Consider the following 18,527-nt stretch of genomic DNA (forward strand, 5'->3'; position numbering starts at 1 on the left):
GGCTATAAATAAGAGACTACTCCCTCAAATTTTTCTTACGAAAATTCTTATTTCTGCTTCTTGTTTCTGCATTGTTTTAACAAAAAAAAAAGTAGTAAGTGTGATTTACTACTGTTCTTTGCGTTCGTTGTCACTGGGATTTGAAGTACCGCTACACAGTGAGGTTATCCGTTCTATCTTGGGAAAAAATAATCCTAAACCTCGGATAATAGGAGGGGATTAAGTTCCTTAAGGAAACACTGTGAATTTAGTGGGCTCGGATTAATTCTGTTCTTCTACACTTCTGGTTTTACATTGATTCAATTTTTCGAATACAGAATACTAACAATTATTAATTCTGTAATTTAATATTTAAATGTATCTTTTAGCTTGGAATATTAATTGTTTAAAAATTTATTAACTAATTATTTTTTGGAGTATAAAAAGTATAAAGGTACTATTTTGGAATATAGAGCACTAAAATTATTATTTTGGACTGTTGTTGGCGTATTAATATTTTTATTTATTAATTAAAATATATGGCATATTAATTATTTCAATTACAACTTTTAATGGAGTAAATATCGTCCAAACGCATCGTGGAAGAGAAATTTGGAGTGGTCATCGTCGGTAACAGTGGCCGTCAGTGAAAGTCAAGAACCAAAAAAAAAAGGAAAGAAGAATCGCCGGCGAAGATTCACCCCAGTTGGCTTCGATCCTGAATCAGCCTCCTCCTTCTATTCGATCTCCCAGTCGATGGACAAAGCAAAAGCCCCTGAAGTTAAGGATTCTGTACCGAAACTTTACTCCAATCCTAATTCCGAAGCTAAATATTACAGCCTCTCGTTTCAGGCATCGGGTACGTTTCTCCGCTGTGAATTGTGATGGGCTTGTGAATTGTGATGAGTTATTTATGGAGTTGGGTTTGTTTTGTTACACAGTATTAGCTATTAAGAAGAGAAAGCCTCCCAGCTTGGTGAGCTTGTGTCTAGGAGTTATTGGCAGACATTTTGAGGATATTATCGAAGATCTCACCGAGATAGCTGCTAATTTTCCGTCCAATATGAAGGTTCAACATTCTTATGCGCTGTTTTGTACATAATTTCTGAAGATGTGTACTTTGGTAGACGTGAATACTGCTAGTTTTTAGTTGGCAATCATTTAACCCGACAACAACTGCTTCTTAAATCAAAAAGCCTTTCATGCTTCAATTAACCATATGTTCTTTTTCCATTCCCTTAAGATGATCAGGTTTTCAATCCATAAAATGGCAAATTGCAATGTCCTTTATCCTAGTTGCTTAAGTTTAAGTTTTGGCAAATTTTATTACTCCACCATATTATGGGTGAACTTTATAGTGAAGCAGTGTTTCCCTGATATCTTTCTTCAAACTTTTGACAAAAGAGGGCTCCTTGGCTATCAGGGAATACAATTGTGTTTTCTTTGGGGAGGAGGGGGACCGAAAAGAAAAATAAAACTGTCAATCCATGCTTTCTAGCAAAACTATTTAATGACGTTACTTTAATAGGCTGATTTGTGTCCTAGCTATTTATCTCGACTCTAATTTTTCTTGTTACTTGAACAATCTGTTCTAACTGTTAGATGGCACTTGTGGCAATTGCAAGAAGGAGAAGGCTATTGAATGACAATGTCATTGTTGCATTGGCTGATAGTTCTTGGGAAATCCTGGACTTATCTGACTCAGAGGTTTCTGATTTTGGCCTATTACAAGTGGTTGGAACATGCAAACATCTGCAAGCAGTTGATATAAGGTATTGCGTTTTGATCATTTTATTAGGTGAGGGTTGAAACATGCAAACATGCGAGTCAGGTAAGGATTTTCTGGTTTAACGGCCTAATTGGATAATGCCTGGTGCACCAACTATGGCTTTCTAGGTGACATCTCTCATTTCCACTGAGGCACAGTAAATCTATTGTTTTATCTCAAAATTCTGCAATCAGTAAGGAGGCTTGAAAGTGAGAACAGGGCCTCAACTACTAGTAAATTAAATCTAGTGTACTGTCTGTATAGGTCAAAATTTGTTATGAGGCGTTAACTCCCATAAAAATTTAGGTTATGAGGTGGAAACTCCCATTTTATACTCTTCTTGCTTTCTCTAGCTAGTTCTTGATCTCGTACTCGTGTGAACAATTATATGCCAAGTGTTTCTGGATTTGTTTTTCTTTAAAAGTGCATTACACACTTTGTGCAGGCTACACTATCACTTATTTCAGTCCTTTTTCTGCTTCTCAACTTAAATTTGGTTTTGAAATGTAAACCTAAATGTGAACATCCATTGTCACAGTCGCTGCAGCAAGCTCACGTCTGCTGGTGTATCAGAACTCTTGCAGAAATGCCAGTCTCTTGAAATACTGAGATGGGGGTAGGTTCCCTTTCTTAAATCAAGTCACTTCTTTCAGGCATGAAGCTTAAAAAATCACATGTAACAATAACAAAATCTGGCCGCTTGAATTTCTCCTAAGCTAATATTTCTTAAATGATTTGTCTGGGTTACCCTCGAGTCCACTGATGCAACCATTTGATTTACTTATAACTGTTGCTTAGAACCTGCCGACCTTTCCATGTTAAATTATGGTTTGGTTACCTATGAGTACATTCAGTATTAAGATTCTTCTCAAATATGTGCATGGTGTAAGCATTTTTTCGCTATTTGTTTGGATATTTGAATATGCTCTGCTTAAGGATGCTCAAATTTGATGCATTTGGTTTGCCTCGGGAGTACATGGAAGCTTTCATATTGTCTGGCCGAAGTTATAATCCTCTTGTGCACGAGAAGCTTTCCTGACCAATTTCTATAAAGTTGAGAGTTATCTAGCGCACGGGAGATACTGTATTACTGATCTATAGACGGGAATTATATCCAGTGCATGACAAAAAGGGTTTAAGAGGTCTAAGGATTGTATTCTTGCTTGGTCCTCTCTTAAAAAAGTTCTCTTAATTATGACCACCAGTTTGGCTAGTTACTTTATTTTTTGGTAATCGCTAGTTACTTTTATCAATGTTCCCAAGAAATTGGCTAGTTACTCCATGTTTGAAGCAATGCGTGCATGACTAGAAGGCAGAGAGGAGATAGAAAAGCAAATGGCAAAAAACTGTTAATTTTAGATCCATTAAATTTTCTCATTTTGATTCTGCACATAACTTGCTATGAAAAGTATTTTAGTTAATGATCATGTTACTTCGAACAGGATGATTTGGCACATCTATATTTCTACATGCTGTTATTCCTTACTTAGTTTGTGCTAGGTTCTTGTTATTGTCGTCCTTGGGAATATAATGTTCAAACACTTGGGCTGTTTGGCATTTTGTTCCCTTGCTTTTGCTTCCTGTCATTAATTATGAGCCTTTTTTTCCACGTGTGGGTATATTCTGGGATAACTCTGGGGGTAGTCATGAATAGTCACTTTCGATGCTATTTTTTATGTTTGGTTTAACGTCTTACTTTCATGCAACCACATAATATAATGAGTGCATCCTACATGATGAGCCTGGGATGCCTAAATCTCCTGTTGTAAGGAAGTTTCAGCTTATTGACTAGATCCGCTATTTGATTCCCGAGGATTTCTCTTGTGAACCCTCTAGTTCCGCTATTAACCTGCCTTAATAGAGTGTCCGTGCGAAGCTAGTGAAAAGATGTTCTACACCGGGACCTAAAAAAAGGAAAAAGAAAAGAAGGAAGAGCATTGCATGTTTCAACTAGTTACGCGATATCATTTGAAGTGTTCTATGAAAGAAATCCCTTGTAAAAATCTAGGTTCGTCATATATTTTGCTTGATAAAATATATTTCAAAGATCTCTCTCTCTCTCTCTCAATAAATTGGGTAATGTAGAAGTTAACCACATAACTGGATTGAATGAGAGTTAATGTTGCAGAGGCTGCCCTCGGAGTGAGAACACAGCTCGCAGATGCTTTGCTTTGTTGAAACCAACACTAGAGCATGTGGAGGGAGAATCTTGGGAGGAACTTGATACCTCAGAAATAGCTCATGGTGCGACATCCCTGCGTTGGCTCTTATGGGTATGAATTATATTTGTTGTTCAGGCTTGCAAGACCATCTTTCTTGTTAGGCATTATGCATATGACTTCTGAACTGAATCAGCATGTGGATTATCTTTTTAATCCTCCAGATTCATTGATCTTCCCTTATCCCTAGCTGAAGTAGTCTTCAGAATTCAAACTTCATGTTTATCTAATCCTTTTGCAGCCAAAAATTGAAAAGGACCAGCTGGAGAGTTTGTCTGACGAGTGCCCACGAATCATAGTAAATCCAAAGCCGTCACCACTGGGTTACAGGGGGCTTGATGTTCCTAGAGAAGCAAGACTAAATGTCTCATTAGACGATCCCATTGTTGAAGATATTGACCCCAAAACCTGGGCAGTATGTGGATTTGTACCTAGAACATCACCATCATCAGTTTCAAGCACAGAAGAGTTACCCGTGGCGGAAAAGTTTAGACTTGCATTTCTAGAGAGAGATAATCGGCTAGCACCAAAGCGAGCAAAGAATGCAAGACAACATCAGCGACGTGCAGAAAAGGAATGGGTAATGATGAATAGTAGGGCAAAAGCACTAGCACTTGCTTCGCTGGCTAGCAAATCCCTTAACATTCGGAACTGAAAATAGATGTGTACTTCTATAAACCTGTATCTCATCTTTGTCAGCCAATAGAAAGAGCTTCTGTGCACGGGTAACTGGGAAAGCTTTTCTTTGCAACTGACCATTGAGAGGAAGGCAAATATTTCCCGAGCTTCCAACAAAGATTTTACATACAGTGGTTTCTTTCAGGCAGTGGAAGAGTCTATTTGGGTCATCACACTGTTGAAAGGGAGGCCACTGTCAAGCAAGCCTGCCTCTCTCCTCTGGTCAATCCTCTGGTAAGGTGTGTGTATTGTTCTTTGTAGTCGTCTTTGGCATGTATGTATGTATATTAGGATTTTTTCTGCTGAGGATGATTTAATGAGGTGCTCCATTTTCTTTTTTCATGTGCAGTGTGTGAATTTCTAGTCTTTTTGCTTCCCATACAAATATTATTAACGACTTTTTGAGCACACAGTTGCGATTGTTTCAAAGTTTGCCTCGGGAGTACATGGAAGCTTTCATATTGTCTGGCCAAAGTTATAATCCTCTCGTGCACGAGAAGCTTTCCTGACCAATTTCTATAAAGTTGAGAGTTATCTAGCGCACGGGAGTTATCTGCACAAAAAGGGTTTAAGAGGTCTGAGGATTGTATTCTTGCTTGGTCTCTTAATTATGACCACCAGTTTGGCTAGTTACTTTATTTTTCGGTAATCGCTAGTTACCTTTATCAATGTCCCCAAGGAAGAAATTGGAAAAACTGGTATTTCAAAGTAATTTTTTCTTTATATTTTGAGGGGGAAAAGAGAGTACAAACGTTCCACTCTCTTTTTTGTTTCCCACTCGTGTCCGGTACCCGCATTGGAATCCGACTATATTCGAATTCGCGCCGCGTAGGGCTCCATTCGGGAAGCGCTCCCTACCAAGAATTTTTTCATAACAAAGGCTGAAACTCGAAACTTCTGGTTAAGGAAAGAGCAGCCGTGGTACAAATGTCCCACTCAATCTTACGCTACCCCAACTTAACTTGCCATAACAGGGAGGTTATCAGTGGCTGCTAAGACCGTCTTTAAGCTCTTCTATGAAATCGCTCCAATTGTCATCTAAACACGAGGGAAGAAAATATCTAATAATTACAAGATGTTACAACCCATATCATCTCTTATATGCATAAACGAGTTCAGCACATCCATCTTCTTGAACGATGCTGCCAGCATAGGCAAAGCATGTAGTACAACATATATGAGCCTAGGCTGTATTTCACTATTTGCTTAAGTTCCGAATGACGTAAGGAAGGATGCCACCATGGTCAAAATATGCCAGCTCAACCTACAATTCCAAATCAACAATATAAAAGCTATCATGATATAAAATGTAATCGCACCAGATATTTACACTAAAATAATAATTACATCACATGCGTTAATATATAGACTTCTCTCACTTAGCCGTAGTATATTAACATATTTTTCACTTCATTAAGTCTTTAACCATAATAAGTTGATAAGATGAGGGGTGTGCCCTGCAAGAAACCGCCAGATGATAAACGAATTATAAACTCTTTATGTATACATTAATCCTAACGGGGCCAAGTTTGAACAAATGTCAAGACTTGCGACAATCCAAATAGTGCAGCTTAGCATATGAAAGAAAAAATGAAATGCAAAGGAACAAATGATGATTACAAGTCAAAACTCTTAGATGTTCTGTAATGCAGTCTCCATCACTAACTGTGTTAGCTGAAAGAAAGAAAAAGAGAAATAAAACCACTTAAAAATGCACATCTCCAGCTCAATAAAACTAAAAACTTCTTTTTTCAACATTCCCCCAAAAATAAAATAATTGACCTGTTTCGCAAAATAATTAACTCCTTGTTCACCAAGCGTCCAAATAGATTACATTTCATCCGATCTCAGACTTTAATCAATGAGTTTCCAGTGTAACCAAACTATGTTATATTCAATCTTAAAGCACATTTTAATTAATTTTATTTAGCATTTTACTTGAGTTCTGTACAAGTTAATGCAGGTAATTTATTAAAAGACAAAGGAGTTAAAAAGTAGTACAAACAAAATACATACCTCTGTGTCAAATCTAAGAGTACAGGTGAAAGATTTTCCACTATCAGTAGTCACGGTTAAATCTTGTCCGGGCCTTATATCAGAAATCCTCTGTGGAAGGTCAATAGTGTAACGCTCATGACCAGTCAAACCTAGTGCTTCTGCATCTTCACCAGGCTTAAAACAAAGTGGTATAATGCCCATTCCAACCAGGTTACTGCGATGAATCCTCTCAAAGCTTTTTGCAATCACTGCTTTTACTCCCTTTTTTCAAGAACATTAGTGTAACATCATAGAGAAAAAGAAAACAAAGAAAGAAAATTTAAACCGCAGAAACTGGTGTAAAATGCTTACTAGTAGCATTGGGCCCTTGGCAGCCCAATCCCGGGAACTTCCACTCCCATATTCTGCTCCAGCAATAACAATGGTGTCGTGCCCGGCAGATTTGTATCGCTGCAAATAGTTCAATAAAGCAAAAAAGAAACATTAATTATCCTTGCATATGAAAAAGGGGAGAGAATGTAATAAAATAAAAGGAACAGCCTATTTACAAAAGCTCTTAGCCAAACAATAGTGGAACGTTTCCTGAATAAACATTGTAACTCACCATTGCTGCATCATACACATAAAGTTTCTCCCCAGTCGGTATGTGAATCGTCTTCGGACTGACTTCTCCATTCAAGAGCTTGTTGATGATTCGAATGTTAGCAAAAGTACCTCTAGCCATCACTTGATCATTGCCACGACGGCTGCCATATGAATTGAAGTCCTTCCGCTGAACTCCACGCTCCATAAGATACTTTGCAGCAGGACTGTCCTTATGAATGCTACCTGCTGGAGAGATATGATCAGTGGTTATACTATCACCAAAGTTCAATAAGCAGTAGGCATCCTTCACCCCATGAGGGCCGGGAGGGTCCACACTCATGCCCTTGAAATATGGGGGTTGATGAATATAGGTTGAATTTGGATCCCATGCATAGAGATTGGACGACGGGACAGAGAGTTGATTCCAGATAGGATTTCCCTGAGTAATAGCTTCGTAAGTGCTCTTGAACATCTCGGGAAGCACACTTGATTGAACAACCTACAGGAAGATCATCTTTAGTCATATTTGTTGAGGTTTTATTTTTAAGATGTAATATTCTTAAAATGAGGGTGAATGGGAAATGGAGGGAAAATGAAATTTTGAGTAAAATTTTAAGTTTTCCCCTGTTAACAATGAGACATTGTCCCATATTGGAAGTGGAAGACATTTTTGGTGGGTATATATATAATTGCTCTTCTTGTAGCTCTTAAAGAGTTAAGAAGAAAGCAAGCCTCGCGCCGTCGTCGTCGCTCGGCTTCGGCTACGGCTTCGGCTTCGGATTGATTGATTAATTTTTTGGACCAAATTTATTTGTTAATAGTAAATATTAACATAAGATTATCCGTATTTGTAAACGGATATTTTCCAATCCGTGTATTGATAATTTGGCAGCCGGATAATGGTCTTCCCACCATGAAGTGCTTGCTCCACAAATATGAAGTGCTTGCTCCACAAATATGTAATGCTTGATCCACCATGAAGGGTGGACGTTTGGTCTTGCACTCCTTCTTGGCTGCTATATATATATATGAGCAGCAAATGTTGAAGAAAGATACTCAACTCAACATACAATTCGCTCAACAAATTGGCTATACATTGCATTCCTTCCTCTCAGAACTTCCATACGTTTTTCTGAGTATATACTCCTTCGTTCTGCATTGTTTTTAACTTCAAACAAAGCAACTGTAAGTGTGATTTGCTACCGAACTTTGTGTTCGCCGAAACACTGGGATTTGAAGTACCGCTACACCAGTGTGTTATTCGTTCTATCCTGGGAGGAAATAATCCATTACCTTGGGTACTAGGAGGGGATTAAATTCCTTAAGGAAACACTGTGAATTCAGTGGGCTCGAATTTATTATTATTGTTTCATTACGTTAACTTATATTTTGCAGAATTAATATTTACAAATACAGCAATATTGACCGGGAATAACAATATTTACAGGGCCATGGAGATAATCATTGCTTATTGAGGACAGCAAAAGAATAATACCTCCGCAATTTCTTCATTACTAGGCCATATGTCCTTAAGGTATACACCTTTTCCGTCTTTTCCAATTCCTATAGGCTCCTTCTCGAAGTCAATGTCCACCTGAAAAATATTAGTCGAAAGAATTTATCTACAAACATGCAAGCAAAACAGTAGTTATCTGTTAGCTACAAGCAAGACGCGGAAACAAACCCCTCCCCTACCCCACAAAGAAAAGAAAAAAAGAAAATCTTGGTTGGTCAAAACCAAAGGAAGAAAAAACAAGTGAAACAAAACACAAGCAACAGAGAGCGGGGGGTCATAAACTCTATCAGAAGAAACATGCTAAACAAGGCTTGAAAGGGCTCTGGTCAGCGCATTTAATGAAACTGAAGGCTACTGACTGAGAGTAGCTAATGGATAGTAAAGCACAGAAAGTTCACTCCTTCAGCTTGGGTATCAATCTAAAGGAGAAAAATATGGAATAAGTCCCCCACTAATTCATCTCAGTATACCGTTCCTGCAAGTGCATATGCAACAACCAGCGGTGGCGAAGCAAGATAATTAGCTCTTGTTTGGGGGTGAACACGGCCTTCAAAGTTCCGATTTCCAGAAAGCACAGCTGCAGCTACAATATCTGCAAAAATATTTCCAAGAACATCACCAACATAGCCAATCACTTTTCTTGCTAGAAGATGACCTGCTCAAGCAGACTGAATACACTGGAGCACCATGTGAAAGTACTACAGAAAATGCATAACTTAGAATTTTTCCCACTTATGGAAGAAAAATAGCACAGATCAAGTTATAAATTGGAGACTACCATTATCAGTGATGGCAGAAGCAACTGATTCATCGAGATCTCCAGAATTACCAATACATGTTGTGCAACCATAGCCAACAAGATGGAAGCCCTGCTGGTTCAGGTACGTTTGTAGGCCACTGCAACACAAGGTCACAAATTAACTCAAAGAGAACAAATAATGATGTTCCAGGACACGGGAAGGGCCAAGATAAGTAACAATTAATCACAAACAGTACCTCTTATGGAGGTATTTTGTAACAGCCCCTGAACCTGGAGCCAGACTTGTTTTTATCCATGGTTTAACCTATTCAATAATCCCACAAGTTATTTTTAGAAGCATGCTCCATCTGTAAACAATTTAGAGGAATCGCCACATGTGACAAACTACAAGGCTTGCAGCATTATTTCAGGGCCCTAAAACTAACCTCCAAACCTAATTCGCAGGCCTTTTTTGCAACAAGACCAGCTCCAAGCATTACACTTGGATTAGATGTATTTGTGCAGCTCGTTATAGCAGCTATAACGACACTACCATGCTTAAGTTCAGCAGGAAGTCCATGGAATGTAAATGTTGCAACTTTGTCTTGCTCCTGCTTGGGCACAGCAAATCCCTGCATGATTAAAAGAAAGGGCTTATTTATTGTGTCAATCAAAACTTCATGACATTTTTTTATAAGTGGACACTTTTATGACATTGTTGTGTCAGCTTCTAAAATGAATTGATACTTTGTCAATCAGAATTTGCATGCTTTAGATGAAAAAGGAAAGGGAAAAGAATATCCACAAAATTTTAAAAATAAATCTGAGGAAAAGAATAACCTTGAATCCATGTTTGTTATCAAGACATGCATGCCAATCAGCTTTCATATCATTGAGAGCGACACGATCATTTGGCCTATTAAAAATGACAACAGTGAGAACACTTGACGGAATCTAACAATGAGCTACGCAAAAATTTGGTGAACAAATTTATAAATATTACCTTTTTGGTCCCGAGACACAGGGTTCAACATCAGCAAGATCCAATCCCAAATAAGATGAGTAAACTCTCTCCTCTTGAGGCTGTATTGTAAAATTATACCACAAAGTTGCATCACGAAAAGTTTTACATTACCATACGAGAATAATACTGGAATAGAAACTTTACCTCGTTGTAGTCAACGAACATTTTGTTTGCCCGCAAATACTCCTCAATCATTGTTATCTAATCAAATAATGTATTGAAACTGTTAGGAACAATAAATATATTATTTTCTTTCAGCAGACCACAAATTAAAGGAGAAAAAAGGGGAACAACTAACTGTTTCCTCACTACGCCCAGTTAATTTAAGGTACTGTAACGTCATATGATCTACTGGGAAAAAACCCATGGTAGCTCCGTATTCGGGAGACATATTTGCAATTGTTGCCCTATCAGCCAAAGAAAGTGAGGCTATTCCTGAACCTATATACCAATGAAACTAAATGAGCTACATTCAGAAAAGACAAATGTTTAGCCATTTTAAAAGAGCCAGAGTGATGGTTAAATACCGTAAAACTCGACGAACTTTCCGACAACACCATGGTCTCTTAACATTTGAGTTACAGTTAAGACCAAATCAGTTGCTGTCACCCCTTCACGCAATTTTCCAGACATTCTAAAGCCCACGACACCAGGCAAAACCATGCTCATTGGCTGTCGGAATAAAAAAGAGGAAAAGAACTAATCAAATTAATTGAATGATAGTGTTCCTCAAGGGACTACGCGTGATAACATAGAAATGCAGACGTTGAAAGAAAATTATATGGTCAACCATGACACTGAACAACCATTAAGTTATTAAGGAGATTAATGTTCTCTCTCATCCGTAGCTTAGAGGCAGGAGCATCAAAATCATCAATAATCGACAACCCAAGTTTTCAACCAAGATATATTCTACCAAAAGAGAACATCACCCAAAACCTCATATTCTCACTGGGGCCAGTACAATTACAAATAAAAGTTAAACGTTCAAATGATTATCACTCTCGAAACTTTTGAATGCTAACGAACATACATTAAAATTGTAAAGTGATAATCAATCAGGTAACAACAAGTAGCAGTTAATAGGCCAAGATATTCTGAAAGGGCAAGTTTGCTGAGGCAATAGTGTCACCTTGGCATTCAAGCAAGCAACACAGTGACAACAAAAGAAGGGGGAGTGGTGATGCATAGCAGTATTACAGACTGGGAGATCTCATTTACTATATTTGATGGAGGTCGAAATAAATAAAAATACCTGGCCAAGCATTGCTGCCTCTGCTTCAATACCACCAACTCCCCATCCTGCAACTCCTAATCCGTCGATCATTGTTGTGTGAGAGTCAGTCCCAACTAGACTATCAGGATAAAGTACACCATCTGAGTTGAAAACCACTCGTCCAAGGTACTCCAAATTAACCTATCAAATAGTTGAGAGGAGAATAAGGAAGCAAACAGGAGAACTGGTGTCCAAAAAAATCTCAAAGCAAACAACTTTTTATATGCGGGCTAACAGCTTGGTAACAGCATACATTAGGCCCCTTTTTTATTTTTTCAAGGTTTTTAAAAAGAAGGCATGATCATACCTGGTGAACAATACCAGACCCAGGGGGAACAACAAGCATGTTGCGGAAGGCAGTGGCCCCCCATCTGAGAAAAGCAAACCTCTCTCTGTTTCTCTGGAATTCAATGTCCATATTTGCCTGCAAAGCATTTTCTGATCTTACCACGTCAGCTTGCACCGAGTGGTCAATTACAAGGTCAACTGGAACCTGGAAAAATTATCACTGTCTCAATATACGGGATGAGGAATCGAGAACCACTACAACCCTCCACGGAGCAATAAAAGTCATGAGCAATACAGGAACCAGCTGAACAAGAAGTGTACCAAAGGATTAATCTTGTCAGGATCACTACCAAGCTCCTTCATAGCATCACGCATAGAGGCAAGATCAACCACAGCTGGAACTCCAGTAAAATCCTAAGTACATCATCAAAAGATCATAAATCTGCTAATGCTACAACAATCAGCACTCATCACAGCATATCATGCTTTTCACCTGTAGCAAAACACGGGCAGGCTTAAATGGAATTTCAACTAGCTTTGGTGCAGTATTTTCCCAGTTCAGGATCTTCTCAACATCATCCTTGGATACTTGGAAATTGTCACAATTCCGTATAGCAGATTCCAATAGTATTCTTATAGAAAAAGGCAGCTTGTCTGCATTACAAGAAATGAAATGCAGAAATTTCTGAAATGTTGGCTTGACAACAAGGACTTTCAATATTAAAGGCAGGAACTAGATAATCATTACAGGAGTTTAACTTAAATATAGAAAAACTATTTAAGTGCATACCAATCCTTGGATCATTTAGAGCAGTAAGACTGTAGAATTTTCCAAACTCGCCACCTCCAGGCTTGGGAAGACTAGTAAATATTCCTCTGAAAGGATGTTCTGAAGCTGGATATAAATTTAAAAAGATCATTTGATTTAGGATTTTCTCAGACAAAACTAAATAATCATACATCACAAATTCCTGCATAAAGTCTTGTGGCATCGAAATTTGCATCAAATGGCTAGCGAATTCCAAATCCAGAGAAGACAATGACACGGAAATCCACAGCCTTGTTACGCAGCTAATCCATTAAAAACCTAGTTTCAACCTCAATTACACCTACTCTAGAGAACTCATTAAAAATCAAGTTATAAAGCCTGTTGAAGTAATGTTAAACACATTAAGGTGCAATATATTTTTTATATGATCAAATCTTTCATCCCAATGAATATCACTGAATATTGGTAGAATTGCATAGAAAAGCAGTGGTTAGATAAATATTAACAATTTCATAAGTGAATACAATTCACCCACCTGAAGCAATCAATAAAATACTTTCCAAATATCTATTGTAATACTTGTTACTCATCTTCATTCCATAGGAGACATTCCCATGAACTGTCAGTTCTGCCGCTCATTTGTAGTTTGATCTTCATTAAAGACAAAGGGAAAAAAATTGCAAATACTCCACGCTCCCACTTCTAGTTTCTCAATTGAGCAAACTATGTAACAACTGAATTCTCCTCCTCCCTTTTTAACTATGTTGAATTCCGAAGCACGTGTCCTTTTTATGCTTTTGCGTATAACAATAAATCTGTTAACCCCGTGAAGCATTTTCTTAAGGCTTTCAAAATTATTTCTTTTTCCTTCAACTTTGTGAGGACTGTTATTAAGTACTTATATTTTACTTCAGGGGATTTTGGTTTTTAAGAACCGTGCAATTGATCTATTACACAAGCACAGGTACGAGAAGCATAATTGTTTTAGATTAAATACTTGAAACCAAAAATGAAAAACTAGCTCTGTTTTAATTTATGCGGCAACGTCTCTAACTATTTGGCGAGTCAAAGAGGTCCTTCTATGACCACTTTTTTCTTAAATACATTTTGAATATTTTAAATTATTATCTATTACTACATGACATATTACTTTTATGTAATTTCCAAATTTGTAAATTTTTTCCCCAAAAATTTTGAAGAATCGAATTCACAAAATTTACTACTTTAATCCTCGACCCTTGCCACAAAGTCTGGCCATTTCTGAAGTAACACCAAGTAACTAATTCGAACGCACAGTGCATGAAAAAGGAGTTTTAACTTTTAAGGCAAATATAAACAGCAGCATGAGGATTAATTAAATTGATTACAATTGAGGAGATATACCCATAGTAGCAATGTTGCGATCCAGAGGTTCAATATCGGGACTCGCGGTTCTAACCTGAGCCCTTAGACTGATAGGAGAACGCCAATCAACGCCGTGACTCCAGCGAGGAACAGAGTACCTGAGCGATGGGAGAGCAGAGGAGAAAGAGAATGATCGGTAATTAACAGAAAACAGCGCAGCAGGTTGAATATGGCGGGAAAATGAAAGTAAAGAGAAGATTCTAGAAACAGGGGAAGTAGATGTAGACGAAGGTACAGTTGAGAGAGTGGAAGCAAAGCGAAGCCTAGAAGGTCGAAGAAAGGCGGATGATGATGAAGAAGAAGAAGAGCGAGTGGATAAATACATGTTCAGATTTACACGAAAAACGTTTACTATATCTTGTTTGTATTTGTTTGCTGTTGTATATATATTTATAGCTAAAAGCTGGGTGAAGTGTGTAGAAGCAGAAGGAGCTGGCGAGCTGTGGGAAGAAGCAGATGTTTGAGTTTCTTTTGCGGGCATAATTTACTACCTGTGGAGTGAGTATAGGAGCATGAAAACACGTGAGGTGCTGATGAGAACCTAACTGCCAAGATGCAACTGCCGGGGGGAGGGGCCGAAGTTTAATCTATCTAAATCTATCTAACTTGTTCCAATTTGGACAAATTGAGTGATGAGGAATATATGAGTCAACTTTCATGTTCGTCGAACTTACCATTTTATTCTAGGCAGAATAGCCTAGGAGATACTGTATTTATTTCGGTTTGATATCGCGCTCCTTATACTTCACAAAGTTTTATCCAGATACTTTTACTCGTTCAAATTAACTCTTTTAAACTCTTTAGATCTCGCATGCTCTTCAACTATCCAATATGGATGACACATCCATGTCCACCTCAAATTTTTTATGTCACATCATTATTTTTTCACCTCATTTCAAAATTTTCTACTCTATTTTTTATTTTATTTTCACTTCACTTCACTCTTCCCCTCTACTCACTATCTCTTGTTATTCCCACCTCTATGTCGCCGCCTTCACCGCCCAAAACAATCTCCCCTCCATTAATTCACCTTCACAACACCACAAATTCTCGAGCTTTATTATCCCAAATACACACAACAATCATTCTTCAAAATACTCATTAACAAATGAAAACAGAAACAAAGAAAGAAAAAGAAGAAAATCAAATAGTTAATAGAATTAACACTTCCTAAATTCTTACAAATTGCAGCCACTCCATCCGAAATAAAATACTGGAATCATGCAATTCTCACTCTTCTGTGGAGATCTCAATCCTACTTATGATGATTTCAAGATATTATTTCAACATGAAGGCCCATATGATCTTAATCATTTTTATGAATAAAAATTGTTTAAGAAAAGAAAAAAGAAAACTCATGTTCATTTGGGTCTCCAACTTTTATTATCTCAATGAAATCTCACCTCCTGGCCTATATTGTTAGCAAATTAAGTGTTGTTTATTGACTTACCTTTAGATTTGATTTTCTTCTTTTACAAACAAAATGGAAGCAAAAATCAAAGGTGAAAGATTTTTTTTTTTTTTTTTTTGCTATATTGAAGAGGTAAATATTGGGACTGAACAGTATATAAAGGCAAGTATGAAGGGGAAGAAGAAGAGTATGCGAAGGGAGAGGGGTTAGTGAAGAAGGGTTGCTGGATTGGGGGAAGAAGAAACATGAAGGGGAGGGGAACTTTTTAATAATAAAGTAACAATTTCTTAACTTTTTTTTCTTTTATTTAATCTTTTTTTAAAAATCAAATTCATTGTTTACACTCGCTTTATACGTGTGCATTTCACACATTTCGTCCAACTCAGCAGATTCAATGGCACATAAGCTTGGTCAATGTTCAGAGGCGTTTAAAATACTAGTTTTGATCGAGTAGAAGTGTCTGGATGAAATTTTGTGGAGTACAGGGACCGGGATGTCAAATCGGAACAAGTAGAGGTGTCTCCTAGACTATTCTGCTTTTTTCTATTAATGTTATTAATATTAATAATACTCCATGTGTTTCAATTTAGATACTTTCATTATTAGTGTTGGAAAATGACACCGAAAAATAACAATAATAATATTACACTAATATTATTTGTAAGCAGATACACGAATTGACTTGAGTCGTGCTGGGCACCATCCTAAGAAACTATTTTAGCAATGTAAAATATTTTCCCAGGATTAAACAAGCTCATATCTATTTATTTAGAGGATACAGGAATCAGCAAAATATTAATAATAAATTCAATTATTAAAAGAGGGGAACAAAGAAAGTAGACTTTAAAATTTTGAGGAGGAAAAAAAAGGAAGCTGAAGAGGAACGGAAAGGCAAAGGTAAAGATGCTGATAATTGATGGCTAATTTGAATGCCAATTTATAGGCTTTAAGAGAAACTTAGAGCATGACAAGTGTACTTGTCTTGAATTTCTCATGCAAGATTGCCACACTCATCTCTTCATTGCCACTTGAAAGGACATTTGTCCAATTTTTGAAAATACTGCCACAATCCTCACATATTTTCAAAAATTTATAGGAAAACGATAAAGGAATGGAAGAATTAACAACCTGCTGGATTTGCATGGTCCAAATGTAATAGGTTTGGTGTCTTCTTGTAACGACCCGACTTGTCATTTTAAGAATCTATGCCCCATTCAGCTACATAAGGTCTCGAACAATTTCGTAATATGTATTATGACCCGCGTGAATTATCGAGTTTGGTTTTCGAAAGATTCGGAATTTAATTTAAAGAACAATTCTCATTTTTGAACCTTAAATGGAAAGAGTTGACCGGAGAGTTGACTTTTGAGAAAACGATCCCGGAATGGAATTTTAATAATTTCAATAGTTTTGTATGGTGATTTTGGACTTAGGAGCGTATCCGAATTTTTTTTTGGAAGTTCGTAGTGAAAGTTTGTTTGAAATGGCGAAAGTTGAATTTTTGGGAAGTTTGACCGGGGAGTTGACTTTCTGATATCAGAGTCGGAATTCAGTTCTGAAAATTTTTATAGATCCGTTATGTCATTTATGACTTGTGTGCAAAATTTGAGGTAAATCGGAATTGATTTGATACGTTTCGGCGTAAAATATAGAAGTTGAAAATTTTGAAAACTCATAATTCGATTCGATGCGCGATTCGTAATTTCGGCGTTGTTTGGCATGGTTTGAAGCCTCAACTAAGTTCATATTGTATTTTTGGACTTGTTGGTATATTTGGTTAAGGTCCCGAGGGCCTTGGGTGGATTTTGGAAGGTTAACGGAATGAATTTCGGACAAAAAAAGCTGCTGGAATGTTTCTGCTGCAGAAGCTGTTTTTGGACAGCGACTGATGCAATCGCAGAGCTGACTTTGGAAGCTTATATCTCAAAATCTAGATGGAATATAAAAATTATCAAAACATGAAAGTTGTAGCGCTTTGATTCTAGTTTCCATAATGATAAACCATTCATCATTCAGATATTTGTACAAAAAGGTACGATCGATTGACTAAAGATGGTACTGTAGATTTTGGCTACAGCAGTGTGCATCGCCAAAAATTTCTGTTGCACGGGGCTGACTTTGGGAGCTTATATCTCGCAATATATAAGGAGTTGGGAGATGAGCAAAACATGAAAGTTGTAGCTCTTTGTATCTAGTTTGCAGAACTTTAAACCATTTGGTAGTTGGAGTTGAGTACAAGAAGTTATGGTTGAGACACTACAGGCTATCGAGGAAGAGTTTGATGTTTTCAACATAAGCATGTAATGATCCAAAGGTCCATTTTTAGTTCTAGAGATTAAAATTTGATTTCGAGACTTTCGAGATTTTGATAATGAATTATAGTAGTGATATGGAAAGTTTGGTCTAATTTCATCAAGTCGCGATTGAGTTTTTAGCGTGAAACATGAGTTAATTGTTTAACGAGCAAAATTGGTATCGCATTGAGCAAATGAGCTCCGAATTGAGTTTCGATTGAACGAATAGGTTTGTATTTTTATTTTTGACTCATAGGAACAAGAATCGTCCAATTCCGAGTTCGTATGATGAAGTTAGAACCTTTTTAGTGAAACAAACCTGCTAGTGTAAACAGTCCTGGTACGCACCTTTAACGACCAGATTTGACACTTTTAGCGACCAGAATAGTATTTTTTGGGCAAAAACTTAAGGACAAAAAATGGTCATTTCCTTCATTTCGTTTTGAATTTTTGGAGCACGGTTCTTGGGCGATTTTGAGGATTTCTTCAAGACTTCAACTTGGGTAAGTATTCTATATCCAAAAGTGATTATATTTCATAAATCCATGGTCATATTCATCATTTATTTTGGATTTAAAT

At 37.2% G+C, this 18,527-nt stretch overlaps 2 protein-coding genes across 3 annotated transcripts; one reads left to right on the forward strand and one right to left on the reverse strand.

Annotated features, from left to right (window-relative positions):
• The first annotated feature begins 558 nt into the window (after positions 1 to 558).
• LOC104094163 (uncharacterized) lies at positions 559 to 5,073 on the forward strand. Of its 2 annotated transcripts, XR_004506503.2 has the most exons (7): positions 559 to 838; positions 921 to 1,048; positions 1,582 to 1,751; positions 2,286 to 2,363; positions 3,876 to 4,020; positions 4,208 to 4,883; positions 4,994 to 5,073. XR_004506503.2 is itself a non-coding variant. In XM_009600034.3 (6 exons), the coding sequence occupies exons 1-6, from the start codon at positions 736 to 738 to the stop codon at positions 4,619 to 4,621; spliced, it is 1,038 nt and encodes a 345-aa protein (XP_009598329.1). In that variant the 5' UTR covers positions 559 to 735; the 3' UTR covers positions 4,622 to 4,986. The 2 variants fall into 2 exon arrangements, 1 of the variants encoding a protein (XP_009598329.1); XM_009600034.3 differs by lacking the exon at positions 4,994 to 5,073 and having other exon boundaries at positions 4,208 to 4,986.
• A 557-nt stretch (positions 5,074 to 5,630) lies between these two features.
• Positions 5,631 to 14,792, reverse strand: LOC104094164 (aconitate hydratase, cytoplasmic). The gene is made up of 20 exons (XM_009600035.4): positions 14,223 to 14,792; positions 12,861 to 12,965; positions 12,564 to 12,724; positions 12,392 to 12,484; positions 12,090 to 12,275; positions 11,762 to 11,923; positions 11,034 to 11,178; positions 10,805 to 10,947; positions 10,651 to 10,707; positions 10,486 to 10,565; positions 10,323 to 10,398; positions 9,929 to 10,114; positions 9,740 to 9,807; positions 9,522 to 9,640; positions 9,214 to 9,335; positions 8,723 to 8,821; positions 7,247 to 7,726; positions 6,994 to 7,092; positions 6,661 to 6,903; positions 5,631 to 5,908 (listed from the first exon to the last, which is right to left on the reverse strand). The coding sequence occupies exons 1-20, from the start codon at positions 14,722 to 14,724 to the stop codon at positions 5,843 to 5,845; spliced, it is 3,192 nt and encodes a 1,063-aa protein (XP_009598330.1). The 5' UTR covers positions 14,725 to 14,792; the 3' UTR covers positions 5,631 to 5,842.
• Between the last annotated feature and the right edge of the window lie 3,735 nt (positions 14,793 to 18,527).

The sequence above is a fragment of the Nicotiana tomentosiformis genome, chromosome 7, assembly GCF_000390325.3.
Source record: "Nicotiana tomentosiformis chromosome 7, ASM39032v3, whole genome shotgun sequence".
In the NCBI taxonomy this organism is placed as follows: Eukaryota; Viridiplantae; Streptophyta; class Magnoliopsida; order Solanales; family Solanaceae; genus Nicotiana; species Nicotiana tomentosiformis.

Bases quoted from the DNA above. Each gene is read 5' to 3' on its own strand.
- LOC104094163 (XM_009600034.3), top strand. From the start codon at position 736: ATGGACAAAGCAAAAGCCCCTGAAGTTAAGGATTCTGTACCGAAACTT. The intron at 1,049-1,581 runs GTTCAACATTCT...TCTAACTGTTAG, and splicing joins ATTTTCCGTCCAATATGAAG to ATGGCACTTGTGGCAATTGC. The intron at 4,021-4,207 runs GTATGAATTATA...ATCCTTTTGCAG, and splicing joins CCCTGCGTTGGCTCTTATGG to CCAAAAATTGAAAAGGACCA.
- LOC104094164 (XM_009600035.4), bottom strand. From the start codon at position 14,724: ATGCCCGCAAAAGAAACTCAAACATCTGCTTCTTCCCACAGCTCGCCA. The intron at 12,276-12,391 runs GTACACTTCTTG...TAATTTTTCCAG, and splicing joins CTGACAAGATTAATCCTTTG to GTTCCAGTTGACCTTGTAAT. The intron at 9,641-9,739 runs GTACTGTTTGTG...CTTGTGTTGCAG, and splicing joins ACAAAATACCTCCATAAGAG to TGGCCTACAAACGTACCTGA.